This window comes from Macrotis lagotis, chromosome 7, assembly GCF_037893015.1.
Source record: "Macrotis lagotis isolate mMagLag1 chromosome 7, bilby.v1.9.chrom.fasta, whole genome shotgun sequence".
Classification (NCBI taxonomy): Eukaryota; Metazoa; Chordata; class Mammalia; order Peramelemorphia; family Peramelidae; genus Macrotis; species Macrotis lagotis.
In genome coordinates this window covers 170303475-170330889 of record NC_133664.1, presented here as the reverse complement: position 1 = coordinate 170330889, position 27415 = coordinate 170303475, and the positions used below count along the sequence as shown (strand labels likewise).

At 34.9% G+C, this 27415-nt stretch overlaps 1 protein-coding gene across 1 annotated transcript in view; it reads right to left on the bottom strand.

The window, feature by feature from the left end:
• Nucleotides 1-25926, bottom strand: part of GRM3 (glutamate metabotropic receptor 3) — a 114378-nt gene extending 88452 nt beyond the window's left edge. Inside the window, exon 1 of the mRNA XM_074195167.1 lies at nucleotides 25362-25926. Coding sequence (XP_074051268.1) covers nucleotides 25362-25829 — 468 coding nt within the window. The 5' untranslated portion in view covers nucleotides 25830-25926. The remainder of the gene's footprint in view (nucleotides 1-25361) is intronic.
• Between the last annotated feature and the right edge of the window lie 1489 nt (nucleotides 25927-27415).

Below are 27415 nucleotides of genomic sequence, written 5' to 3'. Positions count from 1 at the left end.
ATATTCCAAACTCTCTCTCTTTCTCCTCCCACCTCTTTGAGAAGTCAGGCAGTTTGATATAGGTTATACATGAGTAGTCATGTAAAACATATTTCCATATTAGTTGTGAAAACAATCAAAAAGTGTGGGGGGGAGGCATAAAACAGTATGCCTTATCTGCATTCAGATTCTATTAGATCTTTCTCTGGAGCTGGATAGTATTTTCCCTCATAAGTCCCTTAGAAATGTCTTGGATCTTTTCATTGCTGAGAATAGTTAAGTCATTCTTGGTTGCACATCATAGAGTATTGCTATTACTGTGCCTTTGAACTATAGAGTTCTGCTCTGCTCACCTGGGGTTGGGGAGGAACTATCCCAAGCTTTAGGCATTTTTTTGTGCTGCTGTTTTCAGAGACAGTTCTGGGGATCTGCAAGTTTTCAGTACTTCCAAAGAGACATGTAGTCACTGTGCTTTGGTGCTCTCTTTGCCCCCATGAAGGGTCCCTGCTCCCCTGCAGTTACAAGTGCTAGTACTTTTCTCTGTTTTGGAACTGTGATGAGTTCTCTTGCTCTTTTATAACCATTAGTGATAGCAGTCCTTTCTATCCTGGGACTGTGAACCAGAACAGCAATACTAGTGACAGAGTACTAGAAAAGGGTCACCTGTGATCTCTTTTAAACCATTTTTCCAACTGATTTTGCTGCTGTAGTCCATGAACTCTGGACCAGGTACCACCCCTGTTGTCATATACTTCTCCTACTGACTTCCTACATTGTATTAGGCTGAAAAAATATCTCAGCACAACCTTTTGTTGACTTTGCTGCTATAATATTTGATTTAGACATTATTTTAAAGTCATTTGGAGAGGAATATTGAGAAAGTTCAAGTGGGTTGTTGCCTATATTACACCATCTCAACTTCACCCCCCCATCCCAACTTGTTCCATTTCTATTTTAAACTTATTTATTCCTTCTCAGTCAGTCTTGTGGTACAGAATGGTAATGGAAATGGGTGGCCATCTGATTGGCTTATCAGACTATAACTTGGAACTCCTTAGCTCAAGTGACCCCTCAACCTCAGCCTCCCCCACTTGGAAGGAGGCCTCCTCAATGTCATTTTAAAAGAGGATGGTAGGGATCTTGCCCTTGATCATTGTCGTAGTAAATGGTATAGTCAGGATTCAAACCTATATTCTCTGCCTCCAAAGTCAATAGTCTTCTCATTGTGATGCTTACAAAGCACTTTCCTCACTTCAGTGTTGAGCCATAGATAATTTATATATATTAAAATTGTTATTAAATGAGATAATATATGTAAACTTTAATATTTGTAAACTTTAAAATAACATATAGTTATTATTATTATTAATATCTTCATTTTACATATGAGGAAGCAAAGCCTCCAAGTGTATAAGTGCATGTGGTCATAAAGCTAGGAAGAAGCAGAGCCATGTTTTCTCAAGTTCTTTCCAAACCTATTATTCCAAATGACTCAAGTGCCACGGTTCTGATCTTTCCATTGTCACATTTCATCTCATGTAGCACTATATATATATATATATTTGGACTATATATAAATATATATATATATATATATATATATATAATCCAATAACATTAAAATTTTATGTTGTTGTGGGATGGTTTAAAAATTATTATTGACCATCTTGACACAATTATACTGTGATACTGGTGGGTTTTTTTGGTAGTTTCTGGAGGATCCAATCATACAAATAATTCTCGGGGAATTAGCCGAAACTTTAGGACCACTTGACTGAAGTGAATATGGAATCTCAGGGAAATCTCACTTCCTCCTCTCTTCCCAAAAAAGGAATCCTCTTAAAAAAAGTTTTATTTTAGAATGGCAAGCCACATGGACATCTGATATCTAGGTTAGGCAAAAATCAACTGGAATTCTTTTTGTCCCTCAAAAAAACCTTAACTTCAAACTTTTCTTAAAGATCCAAAAAGCTTGTCTAATTTTTTCTTAAGTGTTCTTACTTTCCTGCTTTTTTATTCCCTTTCTTAATGGAAAAGGAAGCCTGAAAATGCTATTTGTATGGCATTTCTGATTAAGGGCAGAACAAGGAGGTATTGAAAAACCTCGTGAGAAAAGAAATTGCTCACCAATAGCTTTCTTCAAAAAAGAGTGTTAAGCTGAGTTAATTCAAACTTTCAGACTTGGGATTTACTCATCCTTGTGAGAGTTTAAGGTAGAACACAAATAAAAGGAGAAAGCAATGCCCCAAAAGCATTTTACATGCTTATGATAAAATATTTCTACATATGTGTACAAGATTAAAAACAGGCACAGAAGTGATGTGCAGATGATTTACATTTTGAACTAGGATTGACTCTAATATTTTGTAAATCTTTTGTACATTTTCAGTTTTAGAGAAATTATATAAAGCACAAAGTTAACTCTAATCAGAAGTTACATTGGCTATTTCTGGACTCGCTGAGCACTTTGAAATTTTTCTTCTGAAAATTGCCAGCTCCAGGTTTGCATTTGTGATGTAGGAGGCACAGTTTGAAACAGGCAGCTGTTAGTGAGAGCATAAGTAACATCAGACAGCTGACATCTGACTCCTGATTAATCATCATCTGATCTGGCAAAAGAAACCAGCAACTAAGCCCAAACTCAGCATGTGCTAGGAGATCTGTCCTGCTGCTAAAAACCAACATTCACAAGAGCCCCAAGCCTCTATAAACATGGTCTATATCTTTTACATGTGCTGGTACCTGTCAGCTAAACACAAATGGAACAGCTGGACACCTGTCACTTGCTATAAAGCAAATGTAGAACTCAACTTCTTTCTGAGGCCATTGGCAAATTACACAGTCTTCTTGTTGAGGTAATGCATTCAGGAAGGCACATGGGGAAAGGGAGGGCAGGGCCTTTTTATACCCCTGATCCCCTTTTTTTTTAGGTTAGTACAGTTCCAGAAATAATGTTAGTTACAGATTCATCTCAACCCACCAAGTTGCATGATAGCTAACTATTAAAAGCACAGAGATAGGGACTAGAGATGGAACATTTCATTGATATGCAAGCTCCCATTCCTAATGTAGTTTGGCATTTTCTCTGCTATGTATAGAGAGGAGAGGTGCTATTTAGTAACTCCTTGAGGGCAGGTACTATTTTTAATTTCTTTTTGTAATCCCAGGGCCTGTGTAATATAGATACTTCATAATTGTTTATTATTGCTTGCTTGCTTGATTGAATAGGACATAGGATGATTAAGTGACTTGCTCAAGGTCATAATACTAGAATCCATGAGAGGTAAGACTCCATTCTAAGTATTCTTGGCTTTCAGATCACTTCTGTAATTATTATGCCTTGTTTTTTTCTCAGTTAATATTTATATGGTATACTTAAGTACATTATTTTATGTGATTTTTCTCATCCAACCTCTAGTATACTTATTTATTTTCATTATAAAGATAAGGAAATGGAAACTCAGTGTAAGAAGTAATTTTCCTAGGATCAAACAATTACTTAGTATAAGAAACAGTATTTGAACCCAGGTTTAAGTTCCAAGTTCCAAGTCCTGGCCTCAGCTTCAGAAAAATGGAATGCTGAGAGTAAGCACTTAATGTTTGTATTGTCCAGTTACATAATATGGACAGAAACTTGCAGATAGTACAAATCCATTACTTCCATTCTGTGTAAAGCCTTTCCTGGATTCCCCAATGCTAATTCTTCTCTCAACCTACTTCCACTAAAGCATGTGTGATGTCTGGATTAGTGTCTGCTGCGTCTTCCTTTAGAAAGGAAACTCTTTGAGGGCAGATAGCTTTGTCTTTGAAGCCTTAGTGGCTGACTCAATAGGAACCTAATAAACTATTTATGATGAATTCTAGAGGCATAGTATGAATATTTATCTTCTTGTAATATTTATCTTTTTGTGGGAGCAGTATGGTGTAAGAACTTCCTCAGAAAGGTGCTCAATAATGTATTCCTGAGACATAGTTGGAATAATTGGATTCCTTTGTCTTTATGATCTCTTAAGGATTTCCTTAATTCCTAGGTTGATATGAGTATTGAATTATTAGGTATTACTGGGCCTATGTATCAAAATTTTCTTTGGGGACTTGGTTTTCCTAGAGAGTCTTTTGTGTGTCATGAACTTCTTAGGCAGTCAGTCTGTTGAAGTCTATAGACTTTTTTCTCAAAATAATGTTTTTAAATGCATAAAATAAAACATATAAGGTTACAAAGAAAAACAACATATTGAAATACAGTTAGCAAATATCAGGAAAATTCCTAGACTCCATGAAAGCCATGACTCCTTGGCTATGCAAATTAAGAACCCCTCTTCAGAGTAATACTGAAATGTTCTGGAAGAGAGTAATCCTTGCTTTTCTTATCTATGATGTGCAATGAAAAATCTTTCTCAGAAGTTAGGAGGACTATAATAAGCAAATGCCTTCTTTCTTTTCAGTGGACTCAAAGACTCCTGCTGCTTCCTGTCTGCCTGTCTCAGATGGCCAGGAACAATTTACAAACAAGACAGACCCTAACAAACAATGAGCTATGGACAGAATGATGTCAGTATTTAAAAAAAAAAGAATATCCTCTCCACAGGAAATGGGTGAAGAAAAATGAGCTTCAGTAAGATTGAAGAAGATGCCATGGGTCAAATGATGCCTATTACCTCTCTTGGAAGTACATTTTTTTAAAGGAATGAATATAACTCAAGAAAAAGAAAGAAACTTTACATTTGGAGAATGGAAATGTAATTGTGGCACCACCGAAAAGAGGTAAAATGGAATTGCACAGTTAGGACTGTGATTTGGAGGGATAAGGCTCAAGATGAGACCTTTAGTGATTGTAGGGAGTGTGACCTATCTGAAGAGGCTGGTGAGTAATGTGGCATTATAAGTCAAGAGGTAAATATTCATATGAAAGCCTCCAAAACTCGAAATCAGAAGTTCTGAATCTGGGGTCTGTGAACTTTAAAAATATGGTTTGATGAGAATATTTCATCATATGAATGACTTAGCTGTTCTCAGCAATACAATGATCCAAGACAATCCCAAAGGACTAAAGAGGAAGCCTATTATACGCCTTCAGAAAAAGAACCAATATTGATTGAATACAGACTCAAGAATGCTATTTGTCATTTTCTTTCTTTCAGTTTTTCTTTTATTTGACTTTTCTTTCTCAAAATGACTAATATGGAAATGTTTTATATAACTGCACATATATAACCTATATCTGATTGTTTACCACCATAGGGTAAAAATATCAAAAAAATTGGAAAAAATAAAAATAAAACCCTCTTAAAAATATAATTTTTTGGGGGGAATCCTCTGTATTTTATCTTTTTTCATTTAAAACATATTTTTGAGAAAGAAGCCATAGTCTTTAGCAACCTACAGAAAGGTCAATGATACACACACAAAAAAGGGTAAGAACTTCTGTTTTAAATAATCATCTAAATATCTAAGGCAGGGTATCCAACCTTTTGGCTCTTCTGGCTTGCAACCTCCAACAAAATCCCACCAAGGACTGCATACAGAATTCAATACACATTCATTAATACAATGCAATCCACACCACCAACCAGTACAACAATAAAGGACATGGGTACTGCATGATTGGGCCCTTACCCACAGGCCCCAAATTGGACACAGCTGATCTAAGTGATAGACTGGACTGTGAATTTTACTGAGGAACTCCCAGAAAAGGAAACTCCCTCTACCAGTGAAAGTCAGCCATCTCTGTATATTAAAGTCTTAGAACCTCAAAGATTAATAAATTGGTAACTTGCTAGACAGTCATATAACCAGTTGATGTCAGAACTATGACTTAAACCCTGATTTTTGTGACTTTGAGAATAGTTTACTTTTTCACTATATCATGTTACTTTTGATGGTAACTATTTGCATGACTTTGGGCAAGTTTTTTTTTTATCCTACACAATATTTAAAAAAAGATCAAAAATAACCTTTTTTAAAAAAAAGTGTCTGCTTTTTTTTTTTTTTAAAAGGTTTGAAATAGGGATCATTCAATGACATTGTCACTTCACATGAAGTCTAGGTTTCAGGTCTGGATGAATTGCGTTCCTTGATACTTAAAGAACTTATAGATCTCATTACAGAAATTCTTCCTTTATATTTAAGGAAATATAGAATTTCAGAGCTAGAGTGATCTTAGAAATCATTAAATCATAACCTCTCTTTTACAGATTTGGAAACTGAGGCCCTGAAGGAAAGTTCCTTGTCCGGGATCATAGTTTAGTTGACTAGTGGTAGATCTTGAACTAGAACTCAGGTCACAGAGGATCATAGAGTCATATGATCACAGGTCACACATTTAGAGTTGTAAGAAATTACAGAAGTATCAAATCTAACCCTCTCATTTTACATTTAAAGAAACTGAAAGACATTAAATGTCTTGCTTGAGGCCATTCAGCTAGTAAGGTCTGAGGAGGACTTTAAAGTCATCTTTCTGACTACAAACTCAGCATTCTATCTACTGTGCCACTAAGTTAGTTAATCTCCATCTTAAGTTTCAAAATGGAGGAGGTAAAATTTGGAAACTATGGTACACTAAATGATTGCTTGCTAATTTGAATATATGGTTTGTGAATATTTAGAAAAGAATCATTGAGAATGAGCGTGGTACATTAAGAATCAATCTTGAAATTACCCTCCTTTTCTTCTTGATGATATTATTACTCTGGTACATGATGGATATAATACGATGGATTTCAACAAAAATATCTGACACAAGGTCTTGCTCATGATATCTCTCATGAAGCATATTTTTCTTATGGACACTGGGGTTTAGAGAGATCTTGATTTATCTCAGAGTGGGCTAATTGGTCTTGTGCTACAAGTGTAACCATAGAAAGCTCTAAATGTTAGTTGCTATTTACTTGGAAAAGCTTTGGTGACATGACAAGGAACTTACAGATAAGTCAAAGTTTGACAGTCTTTCAAAAGTGCAGTTTGAAGTTTTGACTCTTTGTTATGGCATGCTAGAAATATGGAAGACTATCTAGGTAAAGGCTTTCTTGGTCAAAAATATATCCCCTTTTATACCTTTGTGTAAGTAAGCAGAAACCTATCCTGATCCCTCCAGTTCTCTTCTGAAAATTTCTCTCTATTACTGAATTAATCATAGCATTCTATTTGACCTTTTCCTTTGTCGTTGGTATATTCAAATTTGTATTATAGCAATCTAAGCACATGCATTATCTTTTTAACAAAATTAGTTTATAAGTTCCTTGAGGGCAGATACCATGACTGATTCCATTATTGTATCCCCAGAGCCTAGTGCAGTACCTTGAATATGGTAGGAATTCAATATTTTATTATTGAATGAATGAATAATACAGTGGATAAACATAGATTTTTATATGGATTTCTAACTAGTTGAACAATTACACCTAAAGATTGTTAATTAAAGGATCAATACCATTCTGGAAGGAGGTCTGTAGTGACAAACAAAAGGACTCTGGTATAGTCAAAATTTTAGTTCAGTGACTTGGATGAAAGACAGAACATGCCAAATTTTTCTGTATATATGATATGGACAACTAATAATAATGGATGACTGAATGAAGAGTCAAAGATCTTGAGAAGTAAGATTATATTACAACTAATAAGATGTAATTTGAGATAGATGATATAAAGTCCTACATTTAGGTTAGAAAAATCAATTACATCAGTACAGAGGGGAAACCTGGCTTGACAGCCACTCATATCAAAAAGGCCTGGAGGGCTTTACTCATTCACCAGTTTAATATGAGCTTATATTATAGTATGGCAGTTAAAAAGCTAATGCAATCTTAGGCTTTATTAAAAGGAGAAGAGTATAAGAATATGTAGCTGTTCACACTCAGACTAAGAGTTAGAATATTGAATAATAGTTTTACATCATAGTATGGTGTAATCTTAAACCAAATTCCTTAATCTTTCCAAATTTCACCTTACTCATTATTAAAGTAAGGGATGATAATTCCTATACTGGGCTTTAAAAAAATTCTTTTGGAATCAAACAAGATGCCCTGACAAGATACTCATATATACTAAAATATTGGTTTTAGCAATTTTTTTTATTTTAGTTTTTGCTAGACAACAGGGTTAAGTGGCTTGCCCAAGGCCACACAGCTAGGTAATTATTAAGTGTCTGAGGCCGGATTTGAACTCAGGTACTCCTGACTCCAGAATGGTGCTCTATACATTGCACCACCTAGCTGCCCCCTGTTTTAGCAATTTTTAATAAGAATCATTGAGGAGTGACTGAACAAGTTGTGGTACAGGAATGTAATGAACTGATGTGAAATGAATTAAGGAGAATCAGGGAACCAAAACTAATAACAGATGGTGGCACAGGTGGCACAGAGCACCAGCCCTGGAGTCAAGAGGACCTGAGATCAAATCCAACCTCAGACACTTAATAATTGCCTAGCTGTGTGACCTTGGGCAAGTCACTCTTAATCCTATTGCCATAAAGAAAGAAAGAAAGAAAATGAAAAGAATGACACATGATTTTAGAAACTGAGTATAGTTAAATTTTAAAAAATAAACTTGTATCCCCAGTTCTAGTGTGCTAGATATTGGAAATTCAAAGACAAAATGAAATGACCCATACATTTAAGAAATTTACACTCTATCATGTAAAGAGTGATGAAAATTATTTTGCCTTTGGTAATTCCAGGGGGTGGAATGGGTGGGAGACAGGTTTTGGTTGGATCTAAGGAAGAATTTTGTAACAATAAGAGCTGCTCAGAAATGCATGACCTATTCTGTAAGAACTCTCTATTCTGGTAAGTTTTTAAGCAAAACCAATTCAAAGAATAATTGATCAATCCCTAAGAATTTAATAAGCTTCAATTGTCTGATAAGTGCTGGGCATTGGGGTAACAGGGACATGAATTAAATAGTCCCTGCTCCAAAGATGCTTGGATTTTATTTTGAGAACTAAAATGGACATGCAAAGGAATCTACAAATAGTTGCAAAATGAATTTGTTGTATGTGAGCAAAAGAACATAGATAAGGGGCCCCATATAGAAGCTGACTCTTGAAATGTGTCTGGAAGCACAATAGAGATTCTAAAAGATAGGAGATAAATTGCAAATATAGGGGCCAGTGAATACAAAGGCATGGAGATGGAAATGTTGTAGAAGGGATTCTGCCTATGGTATTGTAGAATACAAACTCTGAGAATCTAACAAATGAACATTGCTATATTCTACCTGACAGATGATTATCCCTCCTTTACTTGAAAACCTTCACCTACCTCCCAGAGTTTTTATGATGATCAAATGAGATAATATTTGTAACACACTTAGCTTATATGGCAGCTAGGTGGCACAGTGGATAGAGCACCTGCCCTGGAGTCAGGAGGACCTGAGTTCAAATCTGGCCTGGGACACTTAATAATTACCTAGCTGTGTGACCTTAGGCAAGTCACTTAATCCCATTGCCTTGCAAAAACCAAATATACATGTATATGCATATTTCTTTTTGTTTTGTTTTTTACAAGATGATGGGGCTAAATGACTTGCCCAAGGTCACACAGCTAGGTAATTATTAAGTGTCGGAGGCCGGATTTGAACTCAGGTCCTCCTGACTGCAGGGCCGGTGCTCTATCCTCTGTGCCACAGTTGGACAACAAATATATACTTCACAAATGTTCTGGTATTTTTCATAATGTGGTAAAATTTGCAAAGTAGGTCTTATATTAAGCATAAGTTAGCATAGGGTGAGAGACAATTGAATTATAATTTCTGTGCTAAGAATAGTGGGAATTCAGAGTTCTCTTGAGATTCTCTTAGCATCTCAGAAAAATATATCCAAAGGTAAAAGGAACAATATGTGAGCCAATTTTCACTTTAGAGATTCATAGAGATTTGTACAGATAGGACCTATGTAACCTCTGAAGATCCTCATGCCCAATCCTAACCTAACCCAATCCTAGCTCCAGAACTTCACTCCTTATTCTCAGGGGGGAATTAGCTCCCAACAATGTGTTTTGTCTCAAAATTAGCAGTTGAGAATCCCTTAGTGTTGAAAGTTTCAAAAACAATGGTTAGGTAACATTTTCCACTTTTGGGTTTCATTATCCAAAATTCTTGGAAAACAGAAAAATGAAATTCTATAATCTTAACATATTCCAAGCTGAGGACTGGCAAACCAAATCTGCTCTGCCACCTATTTTAGTACAGTCTAAAAACCAAGAATGGCTTTTAAATTTTGAAAAACCATTCTTAGCTCTTGACCTAAATGAAACTAGGCAGAAGATCAAATTTAGCCTACAGAATGTAGTTTGCCAAATCTTGCCTTAGGTCATAGGTTAAAAATATATCATTTACTTTATATAAACTTTTCTAAAGACTTCTGAAAATAAAGGTATTGCATATGGAATAATGAGATTATTCTGAATAGTCAAATCTTTACATCAAACATTTAATAAAAATTGAATGTCCAAAATCTGTTCAGAACTGATACATATATAACATTATCAACTCTTTTCTAATGAATAAATGGTCAAAAATATCAGCAGGCTGTTTTAAAAAAGAAGAAATAAAAATTATGGAAAACTATTTGAAAAAAATGCCTAAATTATTAATAATAAGAGAAATGTGAATTAAAGTAATGCTGAGATTCCCATTAAAGATTATATAAAAGAAAAATTCATTATCAGAAAAGATATGGGAAAATTAGAATAGTAATTCAATGCTGTGATAGCTTTGAATTAATTTGATTGTTACAGAAAGTGATAAGGAATTTACAATAAAGGTTACAAAAATGTTCATATTCTTTGATTCAACAACCCTAAAAAGAACATAAAGAAACATAGGAAGATACATAAAGTGATACTGAGTGGAAAAGGCAGAACCAAAAAAACACAGTATTTCCTCATTACCACTAGGATAATGAAGATAGCATCAAACAGCCGGGAAATGAATGGTAAATACAACAGATGGCATTGGTTAATGACAAAGTTAATAACAGACTTCTTGTTTTTTAATAATCTGTAAATAACAGAAAGACATGACTGCAAAGAAAATCTATGAAATCACTGTGATTATTGTTTTTTGTTTTATTTGGGAGTTTTTATTTATTTTTGCTAATTCATTTTATTCACTTATGATTTTCTTTAATTCTTGTTTAAATATGCAAGGACAAGTTTTTGAGGAAAACTTCTCTAACCCTTCTTCATTCAACTTCCTTTCCCCTTGTTCTGGTTGTATCTTGCTTGTATTTATTGCATGTTATTTCCCCCATTAGACTTTGGATTCTGAGAAGAGATAAACTGTATTTTGCCATAATTTTGTATTCCTGACACAGCACACAGTACACAATAAATGTTTATTGATTGATATTAAAATATATTTATTAATAAAACTTCTTAAAAAGATGATATACAATCATAATTATAAGCTTATCTCTTCTTTTAAGCATTTCCAGATTTTCCTGGTTCACTCTACCACTCAGAGTATACAACTTTTTAATTCATGCCTTTCCTCACCCTTTTCTATTGAATGCATATTTTTCCATTGGCTCCTTTAAGTTGTTAACTCCTTGACACAGGGACAACTAATGTTTTCTTGACCAATGGCTAATATTTAGACTTTGCTTAATATTTTCATGTATATATATTAGCAGTGTGACTTTTTCCTTGTTTGGTATATTTCAACATGTACCTGCAACCACAGACATTTATAAGGTGTTGACAAAATACCTTATGTGCATTATCTCACTTGATCCTCTCACCAAAATCCCCTGAGTTGTATTATCTAAGTATAATTATTCCCACTCAAAGAAATTGAGTTTTAATAATGTTAAATATTTTTCCCATTTAGGTTTTAAGTTATCAGTCTCAATTCAAACTCATATCTTCTGACTCCAAGTCTAATGCTGTTCCCATTACATACTGTCACTCTGAAATGAAGAATCAGGTCATTGTCCCTTAGCAAAAACCTCTTGTTCTTTTTGAATTAACACTTAAAATTTCAAGAAGGCTTTTTCTTTCATGCATCTTGTCTACACCTTCTCAATAAGGCTTCCTTATCCAGACCCATTGAGGGATGCCTAACTAGCCTCATTTCAGGGGCAACAAGGAAGTTATGATTTTGGTAGGAATTAAAATATCTTTATCATCTAGTAGATTATCAGATCTACCTTCAGTCTAGACAGTAGGCAGGTAAGAGCTTGAGGGAGTGGGACTAGGCTCAAGTGAGTTTATGAAGGATTTGAAGGAAGGAAACTTTTTTTAAAAAGAAGAGATAAGAGTCAAGTAGTAAAGTATTCAATTTTCTTGTGCTTCCATCCTTTTCTACACCTAACCCTTTGACACATTCCTTCTCTTCAAGGGCTATATAGAATTCTTGGGTTTTGCTATTTCAGAAAAAGATGTTTCCAGAAGGAAGTTCTGGGAGCTAGAGAGGATAACTCAATCAGAAGGTACTTGACTAACTAACTCAGAATATTTCTCTGACAGATTTCAAGTCTGCATGGTTTAAGGGGGGAAAAACCTCTTTCATGCAAATAAAACAAAAGAAAAAAATTACAGTTTCAAAAAAATAAATGTAAATGGTATTTGGAAACTTCTTTTCCTGTTGCTAATGAGAAATATCTCTTTACTGATGGATTGTAAGAACTTTTCAGTTTCTGGAAGCACAATAGATGGGAGGTTAAAGAAGATCTCTAAAATAGAAATGCAAGTCATGGTTTAATTAAGTAGTAATCATAGTTGAAATTAATGAAAAGGTGATCATTTATATCTAAGCATTATGCTTACTTAAGCTTTTCTTCAAATGGCAAACTCAAATATGTTCTAGGAACCTGAATTTGTCAAATGAGGACTACATCTGTTTTGTCACTTATATGAAAGCAATTCTTGTAGTGAGCTTAATTGCCTGTTATGTGCTACAATGCAATGAAAACACCAACCCAAATTTTAGTTATTGTGCCCAGAAAGAACCAGCCAATCCCTGTAAGACATGCCTTACAGTAAGTTCTGTTACATGACAGCAAGTAATGCAATATATCATGCCAGCTAGAGAACATGTCATGTTCACTGGGCAGGATTTTTTCCATGGAATGTCATTTTAGAAGATGCTACTGTTTTATTTTTCTTTTACTCCTTGTATTTCTTACTATTGTCATATAAAGTCAAATATCTGGAAAGAATTTGGACTTTGTAACTCATATTGGAGACTTTCATAATATGCCAGGTGGCAATGTCAAAAATGACATCGCAACATTAATGTTCTGAGTCTCAGTGATATATTTACTGCCTGGAGCATCAGTATTTCTTTATAGTATGATGGTAAGATTTTAAGAAATCCTGTCTCAAAGAACCACTATTGGGAAAATATTTCATATTTTTGGCTAAATTCATCTGTATATGAACAAAAAGCAGACACACTTAGAGTATATAATGAGTAGATTCTGATTACTACAAACTATAAAATATAAGCTCTTTCCCTACTGAAATATTGAGCCATGGACATATTGTTTGAAACAAACCAACAAGGTACACATTTAATTGTGTTTTGAGGAGGGCTTTTAATCACTAAAATGTAACATAGTTCACAATATTACTAAAACACTGGGGTTCTGATTTCAATTACTTTCCCTATTAATCTATAATTAAAGTATTAAACACAATGATTTCTCAGAAGTGACTGTACCATTGAGTTCATTCTCATCTTCACTGTGCTTGGGTACTACAGAGCACTGAGTCTGACAGCAATGGAGTGGCTTTATTCCATAATGGAATGAACCTTTCTTGTACTCTGAACAATGAACCTGACATAGACCCATTGTCTTTTGCAGTGTATCCTCCAAATAAAGGCATGACCAAATGTCGATTAATTAAGGAACAAATTAACCTTGGTACTAAAAGGAAAAAAAATTCTACTTTCATAATTATCTCTTACTGGAAGTGATACTACAATATCAGAAATGGGGGGTGGGTTTGTATTTGACTGTGTGGCCTACTATGTGGGTAGTAGCTCAAACTATGAATTTTACAATTAGAAAAGTTGGTAGAAAGTATTCCCTCAAAAGTCTGTGATATACTCTCCCAAAGTAAAAAGAGAGTTAAAGGAAAAGTGGACTCAAACTTAGGAGCTCCTAGTTGCTGAAAGTCTTTTTCTCTCATTTGTGAGATGCTCAAGAATTTCCCCTTAAGGATGGTTAATTTTTGTTCATCTGTCTGATTTCTGCTGCATATACTGCCAATCAGCTAGTCTGATGGCATTGATAAGACACTGATAGGAAGATGGTAGGTCTAAAATATTCTGGACCCTTAAGAGCTCTCAAGTCCAATTCTGGTAAAAAATGTTTGAAGAAAGAGAAGAACTGGTCAAGGATGAAGACAAGGTCTCTTGTTTCCCTCTAGGTAGTTTCTCCTTCTGGAATGTCAGACTTGTTTCACCTTTTTATAATAAAAGAAGTTTTAACTATCTGGGGGTGTCTGAACAAAACTATTATCCAGTGTCACTAAAGCTCAAAGGACCTGTCTGCCCTGAGAGAGAAATTTGGTATTTTATCACTTCAAGGGAGGTGAGATGAATAAATCAATCACCTCATATCAGTACTGAAAACCAGGGAAAGACATAAATGAAAGAATACTTTGACATTTGGATGAATTTGTGAATTTGTCAAAATGAGTGTCCTAAACTGATTTCAGCCCTTCTTTTCATGTCTTCTCATATGAAGTGATTCTTATATATATATATGACTTTCCATAAATTCTTGATAGAGGATGTAGCCAATGAACTGGATCAAGGCTATCCCTGTGGTTCTTTTAATAGCTCTATGGTACTAATTCAGCATGTGGGCTGTCCATCTGTTTTCTCCTATTCTTACTACATGACTGCTCACCTCCTCTGTTCATTTATGCTCTTGATGTTGATGCCACGTATGATATTTCTCAAATGCTGCAGCCTACTTAAGTTTACTCTTCATTACCTTTGGGTTACTGATAATTTTGATTCTTCCATTATTAGTGATTAGCAGTCACAAATTTTATGAGTACGCTGATTTTAAGATTTCATGTGTGTGTGTGACAGCAAACAGTTTGGGATCACTGAGAACACTGCAACATTCTCTAAATGAGGTTAAGTTTGATTACTTCTTCCTACTTAATTTTTGGTCCTTGAATAAGTGAATACTATTCGCCAGGTGGCAGTCTGAGCAATATACATATTGCTATAGGATAAAATGATCACAGATTTTTTTTTTGAGCCAGAGGGAATCACAGAAGGTCATTTTACTGGAGAGGGGTGGGAATTGAGTTTTAGTAGTGTAGAGAAGTTTTAGTATGGAAATTCCCTTCATTAATGCAGATTAGCCATACAACAGTTTCAGAGAGGGAACAGAGAAGTATTCAATTCAGATATTCCTGGCTTCAAGTTTGATATTCTATCTGCTATGTGTATGCACACAAAACAACTCAAAACAAACAAAAAAATAAAAAGCCCACCCCCCAAAACAAAATCCACCTCATATAAATATGTGCACATATGAATAGTTCCTCCGTAGCAACACAGCTCTATAAATATATATGCATTTACAGGCTTAGTATTTTAATATATGTTATATATGTAGGTAATGTAGGTAGGAACACAAACATATATGTGTATGTATGTGTGTGTATATATATATATATATATACTAATATATGTTTACACACTGGATATATATATATGTATATATATACATATATATACATATACATACATACATATATATATATATATATATATATATATATGTATGAGGACCAGCTGGAATTCATTAGAAGCAGGATTTGAACTCAATTCTTTCTTATTCTGAATTCAATTCTGTGTCCACTATGCCACATGATCTCATATATTCATATGTAGACTTAACTTTATATTCATATACATATGGATGGATATGTATGTATGTATGCTATATATACATATATGTATATATTATATATATATGAGAGAGAGAGAGAGAGAGAGAGAAAGAGAGAGAGAGAATGAGAGTAATTTTCAGTCATGTTTGACTCTTCATGACCACATTTGAGATTTTCTTGGTAAAGACACTGGAGTGGCTTGTCATTTCATCTCCAACTCATTTTATGGATGAGAAACTGAGGTAAGCAGAGTTAAATGACTTGTCCATGGTCAGAAAGCTAGTTGGTCACATTTGAATTCAGGAGGATGAGCCTTCAGATACTGCACTCTATCCACTGTGCCACATATCAATGTATCTATATCTATATCTCTTTAAAGAGAAACAGACAAGTAGACAGGAAGAAAGTCAGAGACATAAGGAAATGAAAAGGAGAGAGAGAGAGCTATGGATTATAATGGACAGATTAGATGACTGTACATTTGCATTTTATAGGCTGGAAAATAATCATTTTTCATCCATGTTTTTCCTTCTTCAATCACTGGTGGATGATTAAATCAATCATACAATATCATCAGCAAATAGTGCAAGATAGAAAAGCTTGCCATTAATAACAATTGCTTTTTTTTTGTTAAACTATGTGAAAAATGTATATCATGACTTCTTTCAGGGTCCTAGTGCGTACTTTAGTTGAGCATATGTCTCCATATTACATATCATTTATTGTCAGGTCTCAGTAACTGTTGAAAAAATTAATCTTCATCTGTTCCAGAATACTGCATTTTTAAAAATTTATTAAGACAATGAGGGTAAGTGACTTGCCCCAAGGTCACATAACTAGATAATTATTAAGTGTCTGAGGTCATATTTGAACTCAGGTCCTCTTGACTCCAGGGCCAGTGCTCTATCCACTGTGTCACCTAGCCATCCCAATATTTCATTATTTTAGATATGCATGGAGGAAATCTTTAAAAAAGCAATTTACTTCATTTATTCATGTCTTTTGAAAATCAATGAGTAAAAGATACAAAAAAGTTAATAATAATAGAATGTATTTATATTATATGTTTCTACCATAGTTAGTAGATCATGTGATTGTATAAAAGGTGTTATCTTCTGTCTCCAAAGCTTTTTCCCCCCTCATAAATTCATCATGGACATCCTAATGTGCACACAGAATATTCTCATAAAGGTTATATGGAGATGAATAACAGTCATTTGTGTTGGTAGTTGCCAACACCTCAATTTCTTTTTTTTTTAAATAGCAGTAACATTCACGATCATTTTAATTCTTTTGGAGTTTTTCTCTTTTTGAGATCTTAAAAATCAACTTTTGTGTGCTTTGCCTTTAAATTGTATTCCTTCCAGCACAGATTTCTTCAGGACATATACATGCTTGCTCAGATCCACAGTCACTTTTCTTAACTTGCAGTATTTATATCTTCTGTGGCATAATGGGAACTGAAGTGGTCAGATTAAAATTTTGTGGTTCCTATACCATTTATGAGAAGAAATCACCAGCTCATACCCACAGATTTTTTTGTATTTCATATATTTCTTGTTTTCTTTATGGTTTATCTACTAATGCTCTCGGGGTGAGGTGATTTAGCTTGACGTCCTGCCAGGCTCTCTGTTATCTTGCTTTTCTTTCAGTTGCTTTTTGTCCTTTTGTGAAGAGATAATACTTTGAGTCTTTGGTCTCCCTCTGTCATATTTTGCTAATGGACTTATATTGTAATTGGCATTGCCATTGGTTTTTATCCCTCTTGGTTTGGAATAGAGTTTAAGTGCTTTCTGTTTGAAGGGACTTTTAGGATTTTTTGGCATTCTTGTGAGGTGAAACTTTCTAAGACATGGTGATATCTAATGTCATTGATTTTTGTCAGTTTCCCCCTTTTTTGGAGGTTGATGGTTTAAATAGGGTAGGTTGTAGCTAGTATAATTAGATACAGTCTCTTTTCCTTTTTATTCCTTCTTATAATTTATTTACTCTTGCCTTTTGCTATAATTAACCAATTATCTGACTAAATACAAATAGTTTGTTCTGCAAAATTTGTTTTCCATTAAGATATCATCAAGTTCATTTGTAAATGCTTGTTTTGGTTCTTATCTCTTTCCCCTCTGATCCACTGGAGGGGTAAGTGAACATGGAGGAATGAACTTGCAAACATAGGACTTGAGTTCTAATTCCAACTCTACCACTTACTAACTATAAGACTTTGGGCAAATCACTTAGCTTCTATAGGCCTCAAATCCCTCCTCTGTAAAATGAGGGGAATAAACTAGAAGAATTTCTAAGAGCCCTTTCTCACAAAATTTATGAACCTTTGATCCTATAAAAAAGAACAAGTATTAATTAAGAGACTACCCTGTGCTATTTTTTAGTGATATTTCAAGTGCAGGAAAGCCAAAGAAAAATATGAAATAGTCTGTGACCTCAAGGATCTGAAATTTTACTAATCAGGCTTGATTTCTGATTCTCTTTTTTAGAGAAAGTGTAATATGAGCATTGAAATGCCTTTGTCCTTAATGAGAGGATGTCGAATTTGAAATCTATGAACTTAACCTTTTTTGAAAACTACATTTCAATATAATTAGTTTCCTTTGTGATCCTATATATTTTAATTAATACTTTTAAAATATTATTCTGAGAGGGGTCCAGAGACTTTAACCAGAATGCAAAAGCTTTTTCACACAAAATGTTTAAGGACCTGTGCCCTAATGAAATTCACACTTCTATTATGGAGAGGAAAGGGAACTGCCATTAAGAAAGTTTTAGAAGGTCAAATTCCTTGGAACTTTGTGTCTAGATGCAGAGTTTATGGAAATGCAACATAAAATTGGAAATGGAGACAAAGAAAAGGAAGCCTAGGGGAAAGGGAGATGAAGCAAAAAAAAGAGGTCAGGGTTTTGGTTGAGTAGTCTGGCAGGTAATGTGCATGATGCCACTGGACTATGAGATCAAAGAAGAAACATGAGAAGCTGTACTGCTATGACATTATTAAAGATGTGAGTTCCAGGGACTCCAAATCCAAGAGTTTTTTCATGAACTCTAAGCTTCCACAGAACTCTAAGGGGACAGATGGTACTGATAACTTTGCTACTACTGCTGGATATGTGTTCTGAAGTGACTTTTTGCCTCTCAAGTCATGTTTGGGAGGAATTAATCACTGGGGATTAAGTGATAATTGTTTATGGGGTATAGAATACCACTACTATTGATTCCCTCTTGTTATTTACATTGCTTACATTGACTATTCAGAGTGTTCAAGTGTCTTTTATATACCTGTCAATTAAATGCTCTAGTACTTCAATTATTGCTTTCATGTTTTCTGTGTTTTTGGTTTTTTTTGGTTTGTTTTTTGCAAGGCAACAGGGTTAAGTGACTTGCCCAAGGTCACACAGCTAGGTACTTACTGAGGTTCCATTTGAACTCAGGTCCTCCAGGCTCACCGTTCTATTCACTGCACCACCTAACTGTTCCACATTCATGGTTTGTAAAGAGAGAAAGTTACCCTTCTGGGAGTTTGAATTGTGAGTTGTAGTATTCATTACCAAAACTAGACTTAATATACATTGTTTCTAGTGTTGAATACCTCACTAGTTAGGGAATTATATCATGGGTCTAGAATGATGGAGCTAGGAAGAACTTTAGAGATTATCTAGTGCAAGCCCTTCATTATACAGATGAGGAAACTTGAGTCACAGTAATGTATTGTAATGTAATGTGGTTTTTCTGTAATTGAGTTATATGTAAAATGAAGATCAAATTCTCTCCCTCTCTATTCAGAAAGGCCCTGAGCTCTTTGGAAGAAAGATGATTTTAAGAAAATAATAATATCACTATGATATAAACTCAGCAAGCATTTAAAGTCCTTCATAACCTTATCATTCATTATTCCCTCCTTCCCACCCCTATACTATGCATTTCAGCCAAACCTAAATGCTTACTAGTAGTTTCCTAAATCTGTAAACCTGACAATTCATCTTTCATTTTTATGAATGTCAGTAAATTGTTCCATGCCTGACCTAAATTCCCTCTTCATCATCACTTCTCACAGTCCAGATCTCCCTTGGTATCTCAGCTCAGATGTCACTCTTCTTAGGACCTAGGACAATGTTTGGCTCAGAGAACATGCTCAAATCAATGTTTGCTGGCTTCCTGAATCAATGGAGAGTTTAATATTAAAGTCTTTGACTAATTGCTTTTTAAGCTACCACATTGTAAGATGGCAACAAAACTAAATAACTTGCTTCATTCATTCATTTTCTTATTATTTAATGAGTCTATCACATAGTAGGCATTTACTTGTTAATTGACTAAGCAAGTAATAGTAATAATAATCACTAGTATTTGTATAGTGCTTTAAAGCTAATCATTTAAGAGGCAAAAGGTGGTATGGTGCATAGAGGGAGAGCTAGACCTGACATCAGGAAGTCCTAACTTCAAATCCAACTTCAGACATTGTCTAGCCATGTGATTCCAAGCAAGTCCTTAATCTGTTTTTCTTAGTTTCCTCATCTGTAAAATGGAAAAAAGTAAAAGCAGGGCTGTTTTGAGGGGGGAAAAGAGATATTTGTAAAGTAGAGCAATATATAAAGTGCTAGCTACTTTTGTTATCATTATATTTTTATTGTTGTTGTTATATTAATATTGTCCTCACAATTCTAAGAGGTATAAGCTATTATTATTTCCATTTTACAGTTCAGAAAACTGAGGAAGATAATAGCAAACTGATTTTCTCAGTCACAAAATTATTATGTATCTGAGATGCCACATCCAATGTTCTAGCTACCAAGACAGATTACTATCTAGCTATTATGCTGGAGGTAAAATAAAATTTAGATAAGACTTAGTTGCTGACTATGTGGAGTTTATTGTCCACTTTTGTTGTTCTTCAATAGTTTTTCAGTATGTCCAATTCTTTATGACCTCATTGGGGTTTTCTTGGCAAAGATGCTGGAGTGTTTTACAATTGTCTTCTTCATATAATCCACTAGTAGTTCATAAGGGTAGGCCTATAGACACTCTGGACATGATTATTCAGGTGGAATAGAGAGTCTTTTATGAGTAAAAGTCTATCTTTCATTTTGCTTCATCTCATTTTTTGAGTACTTTTGAAATTTCTGGGAGAGTACCTTCAGAATAATTCTTTGGGCAGGTCAGACCCCACAATCCAACAATAGGCTGTTACTAGGGAAGGGATAATGAAGAGAGGAAACTCTTAGGTCATATAAGATATTCAAGGAGATTCTATGAATGGACAACTATAGACATTTAACACATAGTGTCCTAATGGACTGTGATAAGTATATACTCTCTTAAATTTATTACTGAATAGAAAATTGCCTGGCTAACAGGCAAGAGACAATTTTTTTCCTCTGTGAAATGAATATTATTTTCCTGCAGTGTATGAGATTTCAACACATAAAGCAGGACACAGTGTTAAAAGTCTTTTAGAAAAAAAAGTTATTAATAAATGAGGTGAATAGACACCATATAATATTTTCTGATAAACTAGTGACTTGATAGTTGCTTTTATTGATTGCTACATTAAAAATTCGCTGTGTTAAAAAGATAAAGAAGGGAGAAGATAGAGGATAGAAGCATGCTAGCTAACATGCTGCTGAGTGGTTTGTCTTATTTAATAAGAGCATTGGGAAAATAATTACCCTGCTTTTCATCAATGGTGATATAGCTTAACCCAGCAAATCATTAAGAATTCTACAGTCTCATGCAGTTTTCACTATCTGTAAAAACTGCCTATTGTATGAACTGACACAGCAGGGGACATCTTCTTTGCTGACTTCCTGGAGAAATCTTTTACTCTGGTGGGAGGATAATGAAAGAAGAGGAAGCTCGAAAGAAAGAACCTCCAGAAGCAACTAGGCTGATAAAACAATACAATGACCCAACCACAAAAGCAAAAAAATTCTTAAGTATATTCTTACCATCTAAGTCCTCCATTCAGATAGTTTTCTGTCTGAAAAAACTATCAGATTTGGGGGTCATGCATTGCCATCAGATAGAATTTTTCAAAATGTCGTGATTGATGATTGCTATTACATTTCCTTTACAGTTTCACCCCTGCCCTTCATTCTTCCCCTCTTCAATTTAAGGCAAAGTCATTTCTCAGTTGACAGAGAAAATCAACAGTAATCAAAATGGAAACATTAACACAGGATGAATTGAAAAGGTTACTGTGTCATATTTGTGAGTTATACAATCAGGACCAATTAGTCCTTCAAAAAGGAGTTACTAAATTTATTTTATACGGCTTTAAATACTGGAGGAATGCAGAAACTAAAATGAAAGCCTATAAGGAACTTATATTCCACCTGGTCAGATAATATGAATTCTCTCTATCCTGTCTGTCATCTATCTATCATCTATCTTTATGTAAAATATTTTTGAAAAAACTGTGACTTTATTAGTATAGGGAACTCTTTGGTTCAGGAAGTTGTCTACCATTGTTGGTTAAAACCTCCTCTGCAATGGACATTGCATTGAAATATTAAGTGACCAATTTAGGATCATATAGCCAGTATGTGTCAGAGGCAGAATTTGAACCTAGAGCTTCCTGATACTGAGGATAGGTCTATCCATCAAATCATACTGCCTTTTAATATATATATATATATATATATATATATATATATATATATATATATATGCATATTTAGGATATATAATATACACACACAAATATGTACATATATATGTGTGGCTGTGGGTGGGAACATACCCATTTACATGTTGTAGTCATACATACATGTAGTCATTCTGTAGTGTCCAGCTCTTCATGACCCATTTGGGGTTTTCTAGACAGAGGTATTAGAGTTGGTTGTAATTCCTGCTCCAGCTCATTTTATACATGAGGAAAGTAAGTCAAACGGAGTTTACATGACTTATCCAGAGTCACTCAGTTAGTAATATGAAGTCAAATTTATACTTAGGAAGATGAGTTTTCTAATTTCAGACCTGGCACTCCATTTACTGTGCCACTCAGCTGCCCTCATATTTCTGAGGGTTCCCAGAGAAATATATTCTCTGAAAAAGCAGATCGGAGAACCAGCCCTGGAGTCAGGAGCACCTGAGCCCAAATCCAGCCCCAGACACCCAACAATCACCCAGCTGTGCGACCCTGGGCAAGCCACCCAACCCCATCCGCCCCGCAACCCCTCCAAACAATAATAATAATAATAATAATAATAATAATAATAAACTGTACTTCAGTCTGTGTTCCAACGCCACCAGCTCTGTCACAGGTAGATCACATTCTTTAGGATAAGTCCATCACAAAAGCTATTTCCATAATTTTCTACAGTTGCAATTGCTGATCACAACTCCCTCGGTTCGTACCTCCCCACTACCATACACTATATTTTCTCTCTCCTTTCACTCTGTCCCTCTTAAATGTGCTGTAGGGTAGCTGAGTGACACAGCAGGCTAATCACTGGCCCTGGGGCCATGAGGCCCCGAGCCCCCATACCACCCCTTTAGGCCCAGCATCCACCTGGCCCTATGGCCCCGGCCAGGCCATCCAATCCCAGCCCCTCGCAAGAAGTAAAAAAGAAAATGTGTTATATCTGACCACTCTCCCCCACAGTTCACCCTCTCCTCCATCACTCACATACCCCCCATTCCCCTGTCCCTTTGTACAAAATAAAATAAATATAAAAAAGCAGATCAACATCTTTTCTGCAACTTATATTTTAAGAGAGTTGTTTAGGATACTGAGAGGTTATGTGATTTGCTGAGGGTTACAGAACCTTTATGTTTCAGAGGTAGGAACTGAACTGAGGTCGTCCTTACTGACTGAATTCTCTGTTGACTATCTCAACTATGTCTTGGCATAAATTAACTCACTTGGAAAAAGTGGTTATTTGCACAGCTTTTGTAGAATGCCACTGAGACATTCACAAACCACATTTGTGACTCAGAACACCAATGATCCTGAATGAAATGAAAAATCTATCCAAAAGGGTGGAACTGTATTTCCACATTTCTTAAAAATTGGTGCTCTTTGGGTGAAAATATCTTCAATATGCATCACAGTAAATGATAAGATTTGATTTTCTCCACCCAAACAGTCAATTTCCAGTTTCATTATCCAAATTTAAAAACACAGCATAATTATCATGCTGATCTTTATGATGTATGGTGTTTCCTACCTACCTAATGAAGTCAATGAGTGTTTATGGAAGCTAATTATCTTAATTACTCTACTGTATGTGCATTTTGAGGAGAAAAAGAATGTTTGAAACTGTTTTATGTGGTGTACTATAGAACTAGTTCTCCCCACCTCATGAATGAAAGCCTTATAACTGTTTTTTTTAATATTGTACATTTATATTTTAAGAAAGACAAAGTGTTTTTTTTTTTTTACTCCATGGTGAGGTAGGTAGTTCAAGCTTATGTACAAGGTTCATGGTTTTAGAACTAGAAAGGACCTCAAAAAATCATCTTGTCCATCCTGCCATCTTACATGTGAAGAAACTGAGGCCCAGAAGGATTAAGTGGATTACATCACCCTGATGGCAAGTCCCAGAAGTAGAATTTGAACTTATAACCTCAGACCTCAGAACCAGGGTTCTTTGTACTGCACATAAGGAAACTGAAACTCAGAGAGATATCACTGGGTCATCTAAGAAATATAAGACTAGAATCTGAGGCTTCAAAATTCCACAGTTTCTCACTGTATTATATGCATCAGTGAAAGATAGTCATTTTGTGAGGTTGATACCATATGGGACAAGTTCAACCCAGGCTCAGCATTATGGTTTGTTCAATAATGTGAGCAACTGACTGTTAATTCAATAAAAAGCATTATCAAAGAAGGCAAGATTTTCATTTTGGTTTTAAAGGCTACTAAATGTTAAGAAAATTGCAACCTGGTATAGTGAAAAGAGCCTTGAACTAAGGTTCAGAAATGTATATTAGTTTGCCATGTGACCCTAAACAATTTACTTCTCTCTGGGCCCAGTTCCATTATTTATGAAGTGGGGTGGTTGAAAAATAGATAATTGTTAGGGGTCTCTTTTAGCTCATACATTCTATAATTCAATAAATAAACATAGAAAGAACTTAAACAATCTGTTCCTCTTATCTATTCAATATTCACAAAGGTGGAAGAGCTGATTATCAGCTTTTTATCTCTTATCAGGTAAGTGCCAAACCATACTGTTCTGCATAATTATATTTCCTTTTTTCTCATACATTTTTCATAATTTTATGTCAGAGTTTAAGAAATAATTTTTATTTACCTAAGAGTAGAAAATTCTATGAAATAATTAGCTAAAAAAGAGTTGACCATTATTATAAATCCTGAAAGAAGAGTCCCAATCATGGTTGAAAAATATTTCTGTCAGTGTGTCACACATAACACTAGGAATTTGCAAGAGATGAACAGGCATATTATTAGTATTATTCACCAATGAAATTAATGCCTGTTCTGTCCTTTTCTAGAACTTTCAAGTAGAGTAGTTAAAAAGCTTTAGTTATAGCTTTGGAACATCTTACCTGAATTGACACGCTACTGTAAGAGCCGCCTATGACCCCCGCAATGAGTAATGGGATGTTTTCTTGTATGGCATAAGATCCATCAGGGCACATATATTCTGCTTCATCCACTTTAGTCAAAGATGCCCTTACAAATTCCAGGGATTGTTCTAAAGCATAGGTATCCCTTGAACAGGTATCCAAAATGTGAACACCTAGCTTTACTCCTGGAAGTAAGTAATTGTCTCTGTTGATTTCATCAATCGCAAATAACATGGCTTCCAGGCGTTGAATGCCTCGATCCTCATTGATACGTCCACATTCTTCTATTCCAGTGCCTTTTTCATTAATAGGGAATAAGCCTCCTAAAACAAGGTCTCCTTCTATCTTTATTTCCCTCCTCAAAAAGTTATGGTCTGCTAAAGAAAGTAAGAATCCCTTGGAAAACAATGCTAGGGTAAGCACCTGGAGTCTCGTCAACATCTTCATTGATCCTATTTCTATACCTCAAGGAGACATCGATGGAAGGAACAAGATGTGCCTGTTAGTCCTTTAGCTTCATTTCTATGCTGGGCCTTTGGTTTGTCCTTCGAACAAGGGAGGAATAGACTGCTGAAATTTGTCACCAAATTCCTAAAGAGAAGAAAAAAAAGAATGAATAAAAATCAGTAAAGGAAACAGCAGAAGTTGTAGTTCTCTTATCTCATCAATATTTTTGGGGAGGAGAGAGGAGATTCATTTATGGGAATTGGTGGTGCAGTAATTTGGTTCCCTTGAGCTCTTGGTATATATCCTCTGAGATGCTGGTCTAACTTTAACAGCCAGAAGGAACACTGTTGCTGCAAATCAGAGCATGCTATTAAAGGGACTGAGTGATTTAGGTGAAAGGCAATGAGGGACAGAATGCTTAATGGGAGGAAGACAGCTTGTTGGCTGGTTCAGTTATGAATCTTTATTAACCATCTATTTCCTTTCAATGGATATGTGCATATGCTGAAAGTCACCATTGTAGTCCTGGTGTTAGAAAATGTATAAAATTGGGCTCTTTGCCATTAAATGGAGACAAACTGATGGAATGCTAGACTCTTTCAAGGAGTGTGCCATGGTGACTATGTTGTGACTTTTCAATAGCTAATCGGACATATCTGGTCTAAGAAATGCTCATTGGATATGCATATAAAGCCTCATCATTCACTTTTTTTAAAAGGACCCATGGGGAAGGAAGTAGAAAAAAAAAAGAATGAAAGAGGAGATTGTTAAACATTTACTTCTACATTTTTGACATTTTCCCCCTCTGTTGTTTGCAGTGTCTGATAAATAAATAAATGAATGGATGAATGAAAGAATGAATAGATGAATAAATAAATGAGCCTTCCCTCTTTTGCTTTCTTTTTCTTTCCTGTCACATGAAACTGACCATGGATTATTTTTCTGCAATTCACAAGTGAGCTGAGTTTTGCTTAGTTATTTTTGGGGGATACAGACCTCACAATGACATCAGCAGATGCTTTGGAATGTTTAGTGCTAAAACTTCAGGTCTCTTTGGGAGTTCTGCTGCAGAGCAGATTGATGATTATATATATATATATATATATATATATATATATATATTTAAAGTTGGTGCTATAATTCTTTTTTGAGGGGGGAATGGGGGCCCATATTCATTTCTAGTTTCTCTTTGATCTCTGTGTATAACTCCCTTTGAAAGAAAACTGCAATGGAATGGAAAAGATGTTTTAATCATTATCTCTAATGATAAAGAAGAATAACCCACTCTTTAAAATTAATTGCCTCATGTGTCTTTTAAGAAAGAATTGTTAATTAGCAGGAGACTGTCTTCATAGTGTGATCATATAGGTTAATAAAAAAGTCCATATGTGAATATGAGGGAAGTGTGGTAATAGAAATCTAGATTTATATTGGAGAAAAATCTAACTTAATACCATATGGGGAAATGAATGGATCTATTTTTCACCCTTAACAAAATATAGCTATGTGGAATGAAGAGGTGCTAGGTTGGAAGAGGGATGCTTTCTATGTGTTTCTCAGCATGGCACATATAAATTTATATTGAG